Below are 17,884 nucleotides of genomic sequence, written 5' to 3'. Positions count from 1 at the left end.
GGGTACCTGCGCGAGCCACAGGTGGGAGCGGCGAGGGGAGGGCGGTGCCTGGAGCGGGAGCCCGGGGAGCAGGGCGGGGGACCCGGCCCCGGCGCCGCAGTTCCTCCTGCCGCCGCCAGGGGCAGCACCGTCCCCGCCCGGCCCGCGCCTCCCCCCAAATCTCCGCCCCCCACCCCCTCCCTCCCCCAGCTCAGGCTCCCCCGAGCCCCGCCAGACCCCGCGCCGCCCGCGCCCCGCTCGACTCCGGAGGCTCCCGCAGCCCCAGCGCCGGCCCCGCTGCCCCCTCCCCCGGGGGGCCATGGGGACGCCCCCGGGCTACCGGCCCTCGGCTTGGGTGCATCTCCTCCACCAGCTGCCCCGCGCCGACTTCCAGCTCCGCCCGGTGCCCAGCGGTTTCGCGCCCCGAGAGCAGGATTACCAGCAGGTGCGGCCGGCGCGGGGACCTGGGGGCCGGGGCTGGGGTCGGCCGGAGCTTCTGGGTCCCCAGGGAGGAGAGACTGGGTCGCAGACTCCTGTGCTCCCTGGGAATGGGGGCCCGCCCGGGACTTTGGGGTACGTGAAGGAGGAGGAGCGTGGGGCACCCACACCTGGAGAGTCCCCTGGGACGGGAGCTGGGGCCCCGGACCCCTAGCTCCTTGACTGAGAGAGGTCTGGGGCCTGGACCCCCGAGTCCTTGAAGAGCGAGGGAACCGGGGTACCTCTGAGAGAAAGAGGGGCTCCCAGAAAACCTCGCCTCCAGGTCGTCGTGGGGCGTGGGTCCACCCTCCAGCGTCCTAAAAAATGACCCTTCCCGCGTAGAATCAGGGCAGGTAAATATGTTCCAGTTACGGAGGGAACCAGGAAAGAGAAGACGTGAAAATGTTGGAAAGAAACAGGCTGGGGGACGCCCCGGTTCTGGGATGGGATTGGGGACCTGAACTGGGGAGGGGGTTTGGGCAGGGGGCCGGGAGAGTGTGGTGGAGGGGTTGGAAGACAGCGCTCCAGACTGTCCCAGGACAGAGTGGGCAGAGCGCGGGAGAGGGTGGGGGGCGAGGGCGAGGTTCGGTTCCGGGAGCCGGGGATGGCAGAACCGGATTCGGGAGGGCGGGGCTGGTGTGGGAACCTGACAGAAGCGGGGGTCCCTGGGGAAAGGGGCCCCACCTGGGTCAGCTCCAATCGGGGCGAGAGAACTGTCCCCTGACCCGGTTTAATTCAAGTCTTTGACTTTGAGATTAATGAGCAGAACAGCCTGGCCGCGCTGGGGATGGGGGTGGGGACTGGACGCCCGGCTGGGGCGCTGGAATGGGTCCCGGGCCCTGCCTGCGGGGTCTGGGCTCCTGGGGTCTGTCCCGGGGGGGCTCCCGGGAAAGGGAGCCTGGGACTCGAGAGCTCAGAAGGAGGGGAGGATCCCAGGAAAGCGGGGAGGGGACAGGCGCTCTATTCCGAGCTATTTGGGTCACGGCTGGCACAACTGTGAGCGGCCCCTCCCTGCCCACTCCGCGCACCCGCTCCCCACGATCCCACCTCCTCCACCCCACGACCGCCCCGCCCCCGCCCCCAGCCTCACGCCCAGCACCCGCGGTTACACAACCACGACCTCCCGTGCGGTTTCAGACTCACACCCTCACCGCCTTCCAGACCTCCGCACAGGGACAACCACGCAACCAGCCTCGTGGCCCGGGACACGCTCGGGGTCCCCGGCCCGAGTCGCAGTCAGAGGCCCTCACACGCGCACACGGAGACGCTTACACGCCCCCGCCCACAGGCGGAGTCCCCAGGCAGGGCACGCAAGCAGTCACGCACCCCGGCTGCGGGCGCTCCCCCAGGCGGAGACCCCTCCGTGGGCAGGGCTGGAGGCACAGAGCGGAACGCACGCGTAGACCGGCGCGCTGCTCACACACAGCCACGAACACACGCACACATCTATACACACATGCATATACTCACACTCACAAACTCATCACATGGACACACACACCCATGCACCCACACACTCAATACTCACACACACGTATACACTAACACATTCATACACACTCGAGCACACTCCATTACACATTCATACACTAACAGACCCCGGCACACCCAGCCGCACACGTGTACACTCACACTGACAAACGCACTCATTCACACATTCACACTGACACTCATATACTCATACACCCACACTCTGACACACTCAGTCACACACACTCATACACTCACTCACCTTGGCACAAACGAACTCAGACTCTCATGCACTCATGCACTCCCACAAACACAAACACTGCTCACTTCTGCCACTTAGGCACACATATGCACGTGCACACGCACACCACTGTAAGGAAAAGGCAGAGACACCGGTTTAGGGAGGCGGCCGCTGGTCCTGACGCTGCTCTACCTGCTGTGAGCCTGAAGGTGATGTCTGCCCCTCTGGCCTCTGTTTCACACCCACAAGGTGTGCAGCTGGCACGGTATCACCTGCAAAACCCCTGCCATGTAGAAAGCCCCGTTATCCTGCAAGGCTCACCCACCACAGATGCACTTTTCCTCCCTGTCTCTATCCTCCCAACCTTTCTACATCTCTGTGTGTGAGTCTCTGATTTTCTCCATCTCTCTCCCTCACTCTGTTCTCTGCACCCAATTCAATCTCTTTTGGTCTCTGTCTTCATGTCTTTTGCCATGGCTTTCTGCCTCTGAGTCGTCCCTCCATCTTCACACTCCCAGTCTCCATCTCTGAATCTTGCGAGCACATACACACACACACACAGAGTCACAGAAGCACAGACCGTCACCCACCCCCCGTGAGCCCCTGGTGACAGACTCACAGCTGCAGTGGGTGTGCAGAGCTCAGCAGCAGGGGAGAGAGTGAGCGGTGTGGGGGGCAGGGAGCAGGGAGAAGGGTGGGATAAGCCATGACAACCATGCAATGACGCCCCCAGGAGCAGTCACGCCCGCCTGCCCCTGATCCCGTGCATTTCTGGGGGAGCCTCAGCAGGGCCTCAGACATGCCCTCATCCAGCAGTCTCATTGCACTGATGAGGAAACAGGCTCAGAGAGGTTTATCCCCCACCAAAGGTCACACAGCAATCAAGGACAGAACAGAACTGGGACCCAAGGCTTGAGTCTCCCAGTGGAAAGCTCCCTCTGGATACCCAGGCCTTCATCCCGGAGCCCCAGCTGCCAGCTGGGGAGGGGCAGGGAGACCCATCTCTCCCCACCGACCTGAATATCAAAAGGTTGGGACTGATCCCTCATCTCCAGGGTCTCCTCCCTTCTGGACTCTGCAACCCCAGATCCAGGACCTGCAGGGAGGGTGCTTGGGGTCCAGAACACACAGGCGCCCTCCGGGGTCTGACGTCGTCCCCTCCCCCAGGCCCTGCTGCTGGTGGTGGCCTTGGCGGGCCTGGGCCTGGGCCTCAGCCTCATCGGCATCGCTGTCTACCTCATCCGCTTCTGCTGCTGCCGGCCCCCAGAGCCCCCCGGGCCCAAGAGCCCCCAACCTGGAGCAGGCTGTGTCACCTGGAGCTGTGTGGCTGCTCTTCTCGTCGGCTGGTAATGGGGCCCCGAGGTGGGTGGGTGGGGGTCTCCCCAAGTGTGGGGACATGGGAGGGGGCAGGCAGGAAGGAGGAGGCTCCTGGAGCGAATCCCCCTCTGCCCTGCAGCAGTGGGAGTTGTCCCATCTGATGAGGCTCAAACCGAGGTTAAAGGGGTGAGTGGCTTTCCCGGGGGCTGGTAGGTGGCTCTGTCGCTGGGCAGGGCAATCTCAGTGTCCTCACCCTGTAAAATGGACATCAGGTAACGCCCACCGCTTAGCACTGAGAGACTAAACGAGGCAGGGCGCGGTGCCCGCCTCACCGTTGTGCTCAGCAAATGTTAGCTAGAGGTGCCATTCATTCATTGCTTCATTCATTCATTCAACAACTCTTTGTTGAGTACCAGCTGTGTGTCAGGAGACACTGAGCCAAGCCAGACCTGTGCCTGCCTTCATGGAGCAGATGCTCTAGACAGAAAATAGGCAATGCACGGACACGTAAATTCAAGGGCATGTACTCTACAGTAACCCTGCTGGATGCAAGGCTGTCATGCCCGTTTTTGGAAAGAGGAAGGCTCAGGGAGAAAGGAGGACTTTTCACCGCTGCGTGGCTAAGGTGGCAGAGCCCCTCAAAGTCCAGGGGCCTTGGCCGCTGACACCCCCAGAGGAGAGAGGACAACCACACTTGAGGAGCAGGAGACGGCTCTGAGCACAGCTCCCTCCCCAGCAGCCCCCAGCAGCTCCCACAAAGCACAGATCCAGGGCCCAGAGTTCTGCCCCAGACCCCAGAGCCAGCAGGCAGAGGCCCGGTCTCAGCTGATGACCCCGAACCAAGGAGCAGCAGGGAGCCCGGTCCCCCCAGGCTGGGCTCCCCCATGGCTCTGACTGCAGGGAGAAGCAGAATGTGTGTGTCTGGGGGTGGGGTCGGAGGAGCTGGGTGCCCTGGATCCGAGACACCTCCTCTTCAGGGTCTCGCCAGTGGGGGTGGACAAAGGCCCAGTGGGGGAGCACCTCGGCCCCTGCCCCCACCGCCTGGGAACAAGAGGTGCTTTGTGGGGCTCAGAACAATGGGGCTGGGGCGCAGGGGCTTGGTGTCAGATCCGAGGGGGTGGGGGGCCCCAGGGGCCTGCAGCAACTGGGGCTGGGAACTGGGAGGGCAGCTACCTCCCTCCTCTCAAGCCCCCTCCACCCTGGACACACTAGGGGTGGGGGAAGGGGGGCCCTCCCACATTCAGGCCCCACAAAGGAGCTCTGTATTGCCTGGGGTGAGGTGGGGGCGCCTGCTTCTTGCCCATCCTCCCACCCTCCCTCCCACATTCCCCAGCTTCCCTCCCAGCTGGCTAGATGCCTGGGTCCTGAGGATGGGGGGAGACTGGAAGCAACAGAGCTTGGGGCTGGGGACCTGCACCCTTAGGAGCCCCCCAGAGGCAGGGGTGGGGACTCCTGGGTCCCGCAGGGGCAGGTGTTTGGAAAAGGTCAGGGTGGGTGAATGTGGGTCAGTCATTCCGTGGGAGAGGAGGACCTCTTGAGGCTGGGGGCTCCACTCCGGTGAGGTGCGAGTTAAATCTGGGGGCTCCCTCCCCTCCGCCTCTCCGCCCTCCATTAGCATCACAATGACGTCCCTGCTAGCCGGGGGGGAGTCGGGCCTGCCTGTTACCTTGGCAACGCTTGGAGGCCGGGCAGAGCGGCTTCTTTCCCAGGATGGACTGGACCAGTGGGGTGGGTTGTGCGGCAGGGGAGCAATGGCCCCCAGGGTCCCAGGACTGACTGAGATTTCCCCTCCCCCTTCCCTCCCTGCAGCGCAGGCATTGGCATCGGTTTCTATGGCAACAGCGAGACCAGTGATGGGGTGTCCCAGCTCGGCTCCGCCCTGCTGCACGCCAACCACACGCTCAGTGCCATTGACCACCTGGTGAGACCCCAGACCCACCCACGCCCGGAATGATTCCCCACCCGGGGACCTGGGACTCCACAGTCACGTTTAAAAGGCCAGGGCCCCTCCCAGGGAAATGAGAGCCCGACTCAGAGCCAAGAGCCCAGACCTGAAACTTGGGACCCCAGACCCAAGAACTTGAGGTTCAGACTTGCAGACTTGAGACTGAACACCCAACCTCTGTCCCTGAGAGCCCATCAGATGTGAGACCCTCAGAGCCTTAGCCCAGATCTGGAACTTGGGGCTCTGAGCTAGGACCCAGACATTAGATTCAGCTCCGACCCCCCTGCCCCAGAATTCCAGCCTCAGACCTTGGATTTCACATCCAGTAGCAGACCTCGGAGCTTGGAACCGACACTTGAGACCCCAGACTCAGGAAAGCAGATGCAGGCTTCAGATGTCAGACCCCAGACTTAACCCCAGTCTCTACCGGAGACTGCAGCTGCAGACCACCCAGGGTCTTTGTAAAAGCGCTAGAACTCCATGAGCTGGACCTCGGAGACCCCCCCCCCATACCTCTTCTGGTCCTTGACCCTCAGAGGTCCCGGACCCCAGATTTATGACTGCTCACTCTTACCCCACCCCCACGACCCCTTTCCCAACCCCAGGCTCCCCGAGAACACCCTTCCCGAGCTCAGCCCCTCCACTCCCTGCAGGTGTCTGAGACGGTGGAGAGGCTGGGTGAGGCGGTGAGGACAGAGCTGACCACGCTGGAGGAGGTGCTCGCGCAGCGCACGGAGCTGGTGGCCGCGGCCCGGGGGGCTCGGAGGCAGGCGGAGGCGGTGGCCCAGCAGCTACAGGGCCTGGCCTTCTGGCAGGGGGTGCCCCTGAGCCCCCTACAGGTGGCCGAGGATGTGTCCTTCGTGGAGGAGTACAGGTGAGAGGCCGGCCCCCAGCGGACACCGGGCAGGGTCTGGAGACGATGCTGGTTGTCAAAACTGAGGGTGGAAGGAGCTACTGGCTTCAGGTGGGCAGAGGCCGGGGACGCTGCCCAACGCCCTCCAGCGCCCGGGACGGCCCCAGGTGTCAGTGGTGCAGGGAAGGTCGAGAACCCGATGTAGACAGGAGACCCCGTGCCCATCCTCTCACGTGTTCATTCATTGCTCCCTCTCACCCTTGGTTGTAACTTCACTCATTTATTCACTCACTCATTCATTCCTTGGCTCAGTCATTCATTTTCACTCAACTAGCCCATGTCTGATGCACTCATTCATCACTTATCCATCCTTCCATTTGACATGTGTATTCTTTTGACAAATATTTACTTAGCACCTCGTGGCGAGACAGTCGTCACACCCGAGCGGTTAGGAGCGTGAGCTGCAAAGCCACACTGCCCGAGTCCAGACCAGCCAGCTGCCTTCCAGCTACATGGCCTTCAGCGAGTTACTTTCCATCGTTAAGTGGGAAAAATGGGAGTGTGTTCCTCATTGGGTTGTTGAGGAGTAAATGAATTAGCATCTGTTAAGTGCTTAGGACACTGATGAGTGCACAACGAGCATTGGTTATAGAGGAGTTAGTACAATACAGACACGGCAGGTTGTGGGGACAGAGCAGTAAACGAAACAGACAGCAAGCCCTGCACGCCGGGGCCTCGCTTTCTAGCAGTGGGGACCAACAATGAACAAATACACGAGTGAAATGCATTGTCTGGGAGGTGGTGACTAGGGCTTTGGAGAAGATGAGGCAGGAGAAAGAGGCCAGGCTGGGGAGGGAGGGTGGCGATTTGAACCCGGGGGTCAGGGGGGTCGCCCTGGGAAGGTGACCTTTGGATGCTAAGTACCTGCTGGACGTGAGAGAACAGCCCTGCAGGCCTCTGGGGAAGTGGGTGTGACCACAGCATTGCTTCCTTCACTAGTAACTATTTATTTCATCCATCCTGCAGGATAGAGACAGGGGAGAGCCAGTCCTCGATTCTGGGCTCACGAAGCACCCCTTCCAGTGGGGGGGCAGGCTGGGGCTTGTGGCAGTCAGGGTTCCCCAGAGAAACAGAGCCAACAGGATATATATTTATAAATACATGTTATATAATAGGATATATATAGTATATATATTCAAATAAATTAGATTTATTTTAGGGATTTGGCGCACGCGATTGTGGGGGCTGACATGTCTGAAATCTGCAGGGCAGGCCCACAGGCTGGAAACTCAGGGGTTGAACTTGCCATCTTGAAACAGAATTTCTTCTCTGGGAAACCTGTTTGTGCTCTCGAGACCTTCCGTCAATTGGATAAAGCCACCCACGTAACTGAGGGTCGTCTCCTTTACTTGAAGTCAACCATGTCATCTACAACAGAGCGTCACAGTGACACTGGGTTGGGGGTTTGTTTAAATAATGGTGCTGTGGCCTCACCATGTCGACACACAGTGAGCCACCCCGGAGCTGAGACGGTCTGTCCATCCCATCACAGAGCCGCGGGCAGGCCGGGGTGCAGGTAGACTGTGCATGGCAGCCAAGCTCAGGGGCCACACGCTCTGGGCCTGCTCCCTTCTGAGTGGGGGGCGGGGGCTGTGAGGACAGGCAGGGTGGGCAGACCCACCATGGCCGGGAAGTGTTTTCCTCCAGTTTCCTGGGGGAAGCCCCAGTGGCTTAAAGCAGGAATGGCCCCTGCCCCTGGGGGAGGAACTCTGGGACGATGCAAGTGGGTTGGAGCTGGGCCTGGCAGTGGGTACCCTGAGAGCCACAGTCTGGGGGTCAGAGCTTCCTCTGACAGCCTCACCTTCCCTGGGAAAGCCTGTGCTCAGCTGCTCCGGGGACAGTGGGCAGAGGGAGCCCCTGCAGGGTCCAAAAAGGGGCTGCCAGGGGTGGGGGAGGGGCTCACCGGTGGGAGGTGACTCTGCAAATGTACGCGGGGGTCGCTGAGAAGAAGAATATTATTTAAGCACTTAGAATGTGTGGTTGCCGCACATGCATCCTCCACTCTAATCAGTTAATTACTAATCCACACTTAATTACTTAATAATATTTCATCTCCCCTTATTGCTATCTAAGCTGATGTTTAAGTAGGTCTGTGTACTTGGCCCTCTTCTAACTCCTTACCATGAGTTCGCTCATTAGCCTCACAACCATCTTCGGAGGTGGGTTCTCTTGTGCTCCCTGCGTTACAGGTGAGGAAACTGAGGCCCAGGAGGTAAAGCCACTGGCCCAAAGCTACATGGCTGGGAAGTGGAGGGGCTGGGACTTGAACCCAGGCAGTCCCTGCCTCCAGCCCTGAAGTTGTGTGATAAGGTCGTTGTCTGAGTTTTCCGCCTGCTAAAACAGACCCCACACAAGGGGGCTGGTGTAACAATAGGAATTTACTGGCTCACGGTGTCAGGCTAGGAGGTTGGCTTCCTCCCAGGATCAGTATCTTCTGGCTGGCCGGCGATCTTGGGGGTCCCTCAGCTTTTCTATCACATGGCAATGAGCATGGCGGTGTCTCCTTTCTCTTCTGGGTTCCACTGACTTCCAGCTTCTGGCTGCTTCCGGTGGCTTTTCCCTCTCTGTCTTTCACTCTGCTTATAAAGGACTCCAGTTTAATTTGGTTTAAAGCAGCCGGGACACTGGTTCAGGGTCCCTGAGCTTGTGCGCACAATTGGGGTACAGTGCCAGGAGCTGCAACTCCAGAAACACACCCCCCCCCCATTCCACCCATGAGAGGGGCTATGGTGCAGGGCATATGGGAAGTCACTCCACCAGGAGGAGCTGGGGTGCAAAAGAAAGTGGGGCTGCCGCCAGCCCCTGTGAGACCCGGAGGAGCCGGGCCGTGCACTTGGAGAGGCTGCCCGCGTCCTGGCAGCCCGAGCCCGGGCTTGCTGCCTCAGTCCTGCACCTGTCCCCTCCTCAGGTGGCTGGCCTACGTCCTCCTGCTGCTCCTGGAGCTGCTGGTTTGTTTCTTCACCCTCCTGGGCCTGGCAAAGCAGAGCAAGTGGCTGGTGATGGTGTAAGTCTAGGCGCCTCCCCCAGCCCGCATGTCCCCGCCAGCACGTTTCACGAGAGGACGCTGATGGCAGGGACCACTGGCTGGGTTTCCCACCACCCGGCCCTGGCCCAAGCACGTTCCCTGGCAGGCGGGATCTCATCCAGCCGCACAGCTCTCACACGGATTTCATTCATTTGTTCCACAAGTCTCGATGCACTTCCCAGTCCGTGCCGGGTGTGTGCTAGGGGCTGGGCTCAGAGAGAAATCGGACCGAGACCAGCCCAGGACAGGGAGGGGTGTGGTCCTGGAAACAGGCAGACCCCGGAGGGTGAAGTGGCCGGAGTCACAGAAAAATAATAACTATGCGTGCAACAATGACGAAGACCACCACTGACGTCTGTTGAGTTCTGTGCATGTTAACTCTTTCAGCGGCCACAACCACCCCCAGGGAGGTCCTACTGTCCCCCTAATCACAGGGCAACAGAGCCCAAGGCCACACAGCTATTAGGAGGTGTGGCGGAATCACAGACCCACACTCTTATTCAGCAGCTACTTTTTGGGCCAGATGCTCTTTTCAATGGTCAGTTTTTATCAGGTACATCATAGACCCCTGTGCTGACCCTTCAAGGAAGGCACTTTTGTTATTACCATTTAACAGAGGGGTGACTGGAGCTCAGAGAGGTTAGTTAGGCTGCTTGCCAAAGACCACACGGCTAGCAGGTGCTGGAGCTGGGATTTGAACCAGGCCAGCCTGGCACATGCAGAAGAACCCTTGTCTCCTTCCTGCTCCTGGGGAGGGGGCGCTGGGCTTGTGCCCCCCATCTCCACGCTCCCTTGAGGTGGGAGACCCTGCTGTCTCATTCGGTCCTGGACCGAGGCTTGGGCACAGGTGTGGGATCTGAGCCCAGGCCTTTGGTTTGGGTGGTAGAGGTGGGTCTCCTTCCTTGCTTGCTGACCTTACCAATGGCACCCCCCCCCCCACCACCAGAAAATCAGGAAGCACATTTCAGCCCTGGAACTGCGCATTCCTAGGAGGAGACGGGGCAGAGCTGGGGGCCGACCAAACTGCGGGTGTGACCCTGATTCTGGGGTGCTTGGGAAATACTGGGCTGCAGAGGAAATTGAGGCCCAGGGATTGAGCTGCTCCCCGAGTCCCAGAGTGGGCAGGGGCAGAGCAGGGCTGGGAAGCAGGGTGCCTGCGGGCCCAAGGCCCTTCCCGGCCTCTACCCCACGGCTCCCCGCCACCCCCCACACACCACCCAGGCCTCCTGGGCTCGTTCCAGATGTTCAGTTTGACGTCAGCAACTACGGGCCCCCCAAACTCTCTGTCCCTAATTCTGATCCTCCAGGCTCCAGAGGCTGGGGTGGGGGGCAGGGAAGAGGCAGAGAGATTAAGAAACCAGAGATCCCCTCTCCCCCACCACAGGATGACGGTGATGAGTCTCCTGGTTCTGGTTCTGAGCTGGGGCTCCATGGGCCTGGAGGCAGCCGCCGCCGTGGTGAGTTCTGGGGTGGGGGGTAGGGTGAGGGAGCAAGCCTGGGTGCTGGATGCTGGATCCCAATAGGCAGGGTCTGGGACCCAGGATCACGCGTACTGAGGGAGAAAAATCCCAGCTTGGGGCTGCTTTCCTGGTCCCCAGGGCCTAGACGGGGAGGCCGGCCCCCTGAGTTCTTTGGGCCTTGGTGGTGGGAGTCTGGAAATGGGCACGTTCTTCTCTGAGGCCGTCCTTTCCCCCGGCCTCACTCAGGGACTCAGCGACTTCTGCTCCAACCCTGACGCCTATGTCCTGAACCTGACCCAAGAGGAAACGGGGCTCAGTTCAGGTGATTCCGACAAGCCCCTGGTCCCTCAGGCCCCACTGTGCCCTGTAGGGCCTGGGGTGGGGAGGGTGCTGTGCCATAAACCAGGCCTGGCCGGTACCCGGCGAGCCCTCAGCCTCCTCCTCCGGCAGGATGGGAAAGGGGGATGGAAAACCCTGATGGACGTCGGGAGGGGCAGAAGGGCCGAGCCTTCAGGGATGGGCGGCTTTGCCCACTCGGGGAAAAGGGGGTCTCACTTTTTGTTCAGGGAGCTGACGGCAGAAGCAGAGGTTGGACTTGGGGCTCCCAGGGCGAGCGGGGAAACCAGCGCGTGCTTTGGAGGGGGCTGGAGTAGAAGGGATTTGGGGCCGGGCGCCTTGGAGGGTCTCTGAACGCCAGGCCACCGGGGCCACGGAGGGTTCTTGAGCGGGAGAGTGGCCGGAGAGTTAGGACCCCGGGAGGTGTTGGGGGCGCGGGCTGAGGACCTCCTGCCTCTCCCTCCCGCTCCAGATATCCTGAGCTATTATTTCCTCTGCCACCAGGCCGTCTCCAGCCCCTTTCAACAGGTTAGGGCGGGGGCCAAGGGACGTTGAGGGACCAGGAATCTGGACTCCTGACGGGAGGAGGGAGGGCTGGCGGCGCGGACCGCGGTCCTGGGGGAGGATGAAGGCACGAGGGGCCCGAGAGAGGGGAGGGGGCTGGGGGCGTGGACTTCTGGGCTCTCCCTCCGCTGTCTTCCTCCAGAGGCTGACTCTGTCCCAGCGAGCTCTGGCCACCATCCACTCGCAGCTGCAGGGCCTGGAGAGAGAAGCAGCTCCGCAGTTCCCCGACGCGCAGGTCTGGGGGCGGGGCCGGCGGGGGAGGGGCGGGGCCGACGGGAATGGGCGGGACCCAGGGCGGTGGGCGGGGCCTGCTGGGGAGGGGCGGGCCGGGGAGGGGCGGAGCATGTGGGCAGGACCCAGGGCGGTGGGCGGGGGCGGGACGCGGGAGAATGGGCGGGGCCCAGGACAGTGGGCGGGACCCGAGGGAATGGGCGGGGTCGCGCGGGTGGCGGGCGGGGTCCGGGGAAGGGGCGGGGGCCCACTGGCGGTGGGCGGGGGCTGGCGGGAATGGGCGGGGCCTGTGGGTGGGACCCAGGGCGGTGAGCGGGGCCTTTGGGGATGGGCAGGGGCTGAGGGCGGGACCCGAGAGAATGGGCGGGGTTCATGGGTGGTGGGCGGGGCCCTGGGAAGGGGCGGAGCCCAGGGCGGGGGCGGGGCCTGCGGGAAGGGCCCGAGGGGCAGGTGAGGTGACAGCCTCCGCTTCCCCGCGCAGAAGCCCCTGTGGTCCTTGGAGGAGACGCTGAACGTGACGGAGGGAAACTTCCACCAGCTGGTGGCGCTGCTGCACTGCCGCGGCCTCCACAAGGTGACCCCAACCCCTCCTCGCGTTCCCCTCCCCGAGTTCCCCCTCCCCAGGGCCTTGCCTAGACCTCCCCCGGCAAACTTCCACTCCTGGAAACCCCAAGGCCTTCTCCCATTGCTCAAGAGAAATCCCTCTGTCTGTCTGTATCCAGCAATCATCTATCTGTATCACCTGTCATCTATGTGTCTATCATCCATCTATCTCATCCGTCGTCTATCCTCTGTCTGTCCTACCATCTATATCATCTATCATTTATCCATCTCCCTCCTACTTAACATATAGCTTCCTCCTACCTCCCTCTCTCCGCCGCCCTCCTTCCCGCACTGCCCCTCTCTCCTTTCTTCCCCTCTCCCCTCTCTCCTCTCTCCCTCCCTCCGTGAGACTGAGCATTCTCGTGAATTCTGGAGCCAGACAGCCTGGGTTCCGGTCCTAGCTCCTGACCTTGGGCAACTCACTCAATTTCTCTGTACCTCAGTTTCCTCACTTACAAAACTGGGATTGCAAGAATGAACACCCGTAAAGCCCTTCCATTGTAAGTGCTTTGGGCCACGGGCTGTCACTATCATGTGGGAGAGTTAGGGAGGGCACAGCGGGAAGAAAGAACCTCGTGTCCTGCAGAGGCAGGAGGGCTCCTCAAACTGCAGCTTCCCCCACCTGGAAAATGAGGCCGAGGATTACCTTCTTTACTGCACAGTTGTGAGGCATGAGAAGAAAATCACCTTTATATAAAAAGGGAGGGAGGTTGCTCTAAAATAGAGATCTGACTATGCTTTTCCCCATCCCAGTCTTCCCGTCTTTGTGATGCCTCGTTTGCACGTAGGGTTTACTATGTACTGCGCTGGGCTCAGTCGTATTTCACATATGATAACTCATCAAATCCTCATAACTATGCTATGAAGAGGGAAGTATTCTTACCCTATTGGAGACTTGGACCATGAGGAGTGGTGAGAGAAGTGCCTCCCCAAGGCCTCAGAGTCAGCCCCCAGCAGGCGGGCTCCACCCCAGGCAGGGGGGCTGGCTCCCTGGTCCCCACTCTCAAGCCCCACCCCGTCACTTCTCATCACTCGCCAGGGCAGCCCATCCAAGTTTGGGCACAGCTGCCTCTCCCACTGAGCATACCCCACACTGTAGCCTCCTGGCACCCCCAGATGCACACCAAGGGACAGGGGACCTCATAGAGGGTCATCTGCACCTCTCCCTCCTCGCAGCCTCCATAGCCAGGCAGTCTTGTCCCTGCTGGTCCTGGGTCTCCATCCATCCACTCCCAGGTGCCCCCTGCAGCTCAGGCCTCATCCTCTCCCCTGGCCCATCACACCTGCCTCCTCCCTGACCTCTCTCTTCCAGGCTCTCCTCCCCATGGGCTCGAGAATCGAGCAAGATTTAGCAAAGGACCATTTCTTTTTTTTTACTATAAGCATGTCCCATGTAGTACTGGTGTATCAGTCAGGGTTCACCTAAAACTAGAACCTATATGTATATGTGTATGTGTATGTATATGTATATGTATATGTATATGTATATGTATATGTATATGTATATGTATATAAAATAAGGAATTGGCTCATGCAACCATGGGTGCTGGCAAGTCCAAACTCTGTAGGGCAGGTCACAAGCTGGAAACTGTGATACAGGTGATGCTGGCCAATGTCCTTAGTGTGAATTCCCTAGGGAAGGCTGGTTGGCTGGAAACTCGGGCAAGAGCCAATACTGCAGTTGAGACAGGAATTCTTCTTTCTGACCTCTGAAACCCTCAGTTCTGGCTTTTAAGACCATCTGAGTGGATGAGATTACCCACATTGGTGAGGACAATCTCCTTTGTTGATTGCAGATGCAATCCACTGCACTTTCTCACCTGGGGCCTTTGCACTTGCAATTCCACCTGCCTGGAGAGCTCTGTTCCCCGAGTGTTGTATCTTCCTTCTTGTTGGTCCAGTCTCTGCCATCAGGGACCATCCCATCTAATGCAGCCTCCACTCCAGCACTGCCTTGTTACCTCATCATCATCTGAAATCATCTGTGTCTTCATTTGTTTCCTGACCACAGATTCCAGGGGAGCCAGGACCTTCTCAGTCTTGTTGATCAAAGTGTCCCTGGTGCTTGGGAAAGAACAGGCTCTTGTTAAATCCCCACTAGGCCCTGCTGGGTGCCCAGTCAGTGGTAGCCCTGCTGATTTCCAGGAGTGATGGACACAAGTGCTAACACTTAATGAGAGCAAATTATGTGCAAAGTGTTATTCTAAACCAGGGATTCACAACTGGGGATGGTTTTACTTCCGGTGGACATTTGGCAGGATCTGGAGACATTGTTGGATGCCCTAACTGGGAAATACTATCAGCATCTGGTGATTAGGCTGGGGACGCTGCTCAGTCTCCAGTGCCCAGGATGGCCTCTGAGTTTCCCAGGGCCGCTGTAACAAGGTTTCACCAACTCGCTGTAACAAGGTGTCACCAACTCCTTGGCTTGAACAACGGAAATTTATTATTCTCGGGGCTGAAGTCTGAAATCAAGTGTGGGCAGGGCCATGCAACTTCTGAAGTTGGTAGCTTTCTGGGTGGTTTGCTGGAAATCCAAAACACAACTTCTGCCTGCATCGCATGGCATCTCTTCTCTTACCGTGTGCAAACTCCCCCTTCTCAGAGGGATGCCTGTCATACTGGATTCCGGCTCACCCTAGTCCAGTTTGACCTCATTTTAGCTAACAATATCTTCAGAGCTCTTATTCATGAGTGGGTTCACATTGACAGGATGAGGGTTAAGACTTAAGCATGTATTTTGGGGGGATACATCCAATACATGACAACCCCCCAGGTGGTGCAGTGGCAGGATGGGGGGTAACTAGTGGTGGGTTATAGATGAGGGCAAGGGGCTGGGTGACCCCTTGGAGGAAAAGGCAGCGGCAAGGGCCCTTCTCAGGTTCTGGGCGGGTGGTGGGATGGTTGCCGAGGGGGACCTGGAGGAGAGGCAAGTCTGGGTGGAGGTGCCGGGCAGGTTCAGGAGGTGGGTAGTGAGGGGCTGCGGGGACACGGGGGTGGGGTGGGGGTTTACAGCCAGGCTGGAGGCCGAGGTTAGGAGGCATCGGTTCAAACCTGCGGGTTATAACTGACCCCGGCGTCTACTGTGCACTGTGCTTCCCACGCGCTGGGTGCTTGTACCCCAATCGCCTCATGTTATCCTCGGGACAGCTGTTTAAGGCCTGCTGGGGGTTGAACTGTGTGCCCCACAAAAGACACGTTCAAGACCCCACGGGCGGTCCCGCGGGTGTGAACCTGTTTGTAAACGGGACCCAGTGAAGACGTTATTAGTTAAGGTTTGGCCACACTGAATGGCGGCGGGGCTTAACCTGAATCCAGAGTCAGTGAGAACCCAGGGGCAGGACCGGGAGAAGCCCGGGTGAGGACGCCGCGGGCTCCGGGAGGCAACAAGCCCGGCGCTGGGCCCGCCCGCCGCGCGGTGTTTGTCCCGGCTCTGGCGCAGGCTCCGGCACCCACGGGGGACACCGAGCCCCGGAGGCGCAGCGGGTGTCCGGGTCCCCGCCCGCTGACGCCCCCACTCCCGGCCCCCACCCCAGGACTACGGCGCGGCCCTGCGAGGCGTGTGCGAGGACGCCCTGGAGGGCCTGCTCTTCCTGCTGCTCTCCTCCCTGCTGGCCGCCGGGGCCCTGGCCGCCGCGCTCTGCAGCCTGCCCCGCGCCTGGGCCCTGTTCCCGCCCAGGTCAGGAGGGGCAGGGGAGGGGCGGCGCCCGGGGCCGCTGCTGGGGGGGCGGCCTCCTGATGGGTCCCCGTGCTGTTTCTCTGCCACTGCCCCCCTGGCACCCCAGTGACGACTATGATGACACGGACGATGACGATCCTTTCAACCCTCAGGTACCTGCCCTGAGGAGGGGGCTGAGGGCCTAGACCCCTGGGTCTGAGGGCGGAGGGGCTGGGGGCCCGGACCCCTGGATCTGAGGGAGGAGGGGCTGGGGCCTGGACCCCTGGGTCTGAGGGAGGAGGGGCTGGGGGCCTGGACCCCCGGGTCTGAGGGAGGAGGGGCTGGGGGCCTGGACCCCTGGGTCTGAGGGAGGAGGGGCTGGGTCCCTGGACCCCTGGGTCTGAGGGAGGAGGGGCTGGGGGCCCGGACCCCTGGATCTGAGGGAGGAGGGGCTGGGGCCTGGACCCCTGGATCTGAGGGAGGAGGGGCTGGGGCCTGGACCCCTGGGTCTGAGGGAGGAGGGGCTGGGGGCCTGGACCCCTGGGTCTGAGGGAGGAGGGGCTGGGGGCCTGGACCCCCGGGTCTGAGGGAGGAGGGGCTGGGGGCCTGGACCCCTGGGTCTGAGGGAGGAGGGGCTGGGGCCTGGACCCCTGGGTCTGAGGGAGGAGGGGCTGGGGGCCTGGACCCCCGGGTCTGAGGGAGGAGGGACTGAGGGCCTGGACCCCTGGGTCTGAGGGAGGAGGAGCCCTCTCTGCAGCCCCCTTCTCACCAATCTCCAGCAGGAATCCAAGCGCTTCGTGCAGTGGCAGTCATCTATCTGAGCCCCTCCTCCCCGCCAGCCTGGAGTCTGCCCGCCCTCTTCGGTGAGCTTCCAGACAGCCGCCCCCAGCTCCTGAATCCTGGCCTCTGCCCTCCTCTCCCAAACTCCAGCAGCGTGGAGTCTCAGAAGGGGAGAGGGGACTTGAGAAGTAACCCCCAACACCCCAACCCACCAACATTTCATCAGGCTCATCCTCTAACCCACCCTTCACAGTAGGACTGGGGTCCCCACGTCACAGCAGAGGGATCTGGGGGCTGGCGGGCAGACTTGTCCCCTGCCTCCTGGAGGACACTGGCAGGCCCCCCACTGCTGCCCGCCGGCCCTGATGCACTCTGGCGCTGCACTGTGTCCTCCCCTCTGGTCTCCCTGCTGGAGAAGACCCCACTAACCCAGCCCAGCTGGGCTCTGACCACTAACATCCCTGGCCACGGACACCCCAACAACTCTGCCTCCCTGCTGCAGCCCCCAGCCCTCCCTCCATCTGCCCCCAGCCCTGGGAGTCAGTGTGGGAGGGCGGGAGGCAGGGACCAGGGCTGGCCGGGGAGCCAACAGCAGCCCCACAACCCCCTCCCTGGCTGCCAGTCCCACCCTCGAAGGGACTGAACTGGGGGGGGCACGAATCTCCCCTCCCCACATCCCAGTGGGCTCAGGCCCTCTGGTCGGAACTTGCGGCACTAACTTGGAAATGGGTTAATTTGAAATAAAAGGGAAGACTTTATTTTACAAGCTGCTGGATCCCTCTCATTTCTCCACTGTCCGGGTTCGATTCTGCCTGTGTTGGGGCAGACCTTCTAGGCCCCCACAGTGGTTCCAAAAAGGGGTGAGCTGCTTTCAAAGCATAACTT

At 60.8% G+C, this 17,884-nt stretch overlaps 1 protein-coding gene across 8 annotated transcripts; it reads left to right on the top strand.

Annotated features, from left to right (window-relative positions):
* The first annotated feature begins 206 nt into the window (after positions 1 to 206).
* TTYH1 (tweety family member 1) lies at positions 207 to 17,765 on the top strand. Of its 8 annotated transcripts, none has more exons than XM_037819080.1 (13): positions 207 to 424; positions 3,335 to 3,513; positions 5,294 to 5,405; positions 6,083 to 6,303; positions 9,251 to 9,346; positions 10,752 to 10,824; positions 11,074 to 11,149; positions 11,636 to 11,691; positions 11,870 to 11,962; positions 12,440 to 12,532; positions 16,098 to 16,240; positions 16,347 to 16,392; positions 17,002 to 17,765. In XM_037819080.1, exons 1-13 carry the CDS (start codon positions 299 to 301, stop codon positions 17,038 to 17,040), a joined length of 1,353 nt encoding a protein of 450 aa, XP_037675008.1. In that variant the 5' UTR covers positions 207 to 298; the 3' UTR covers positions 17,041 to 17,765. The 8 variants fall into 8 exon arrangements, with proteins under 8 accessions (XP_037675008.1, XP_037675006.1, XP_037675009.1 ...); XM_037819078.1 differs by having other exon boundaries at positions 16,999 to 17,765; XM_037819081.1 differs by lacking the exon at positions 16,347 to 16,392.
* The last annotated feature ends 119 nt before the right edge of the window (positions 17,766 to 17,884 follow it).

The sequence above is a fragment of the Choloepus didactylus genome, chromosome 27 (assembly GCF_015220235.1).
Source record: "Choloepus didactylus isolate mChoDid1 chromosome 27, mChoDid1.pri, whole genome shotgun sequence".
Classification (NCBI taxonomy): Eukaryota; Metazoa; Chordata; class Mammalia; order Pilosa; family Megalonychidae; genus Choloepus; species Choloepus didactylus.
This window is presented reverse-complemented; position numbering and strand designations above follow the sequence as displayed.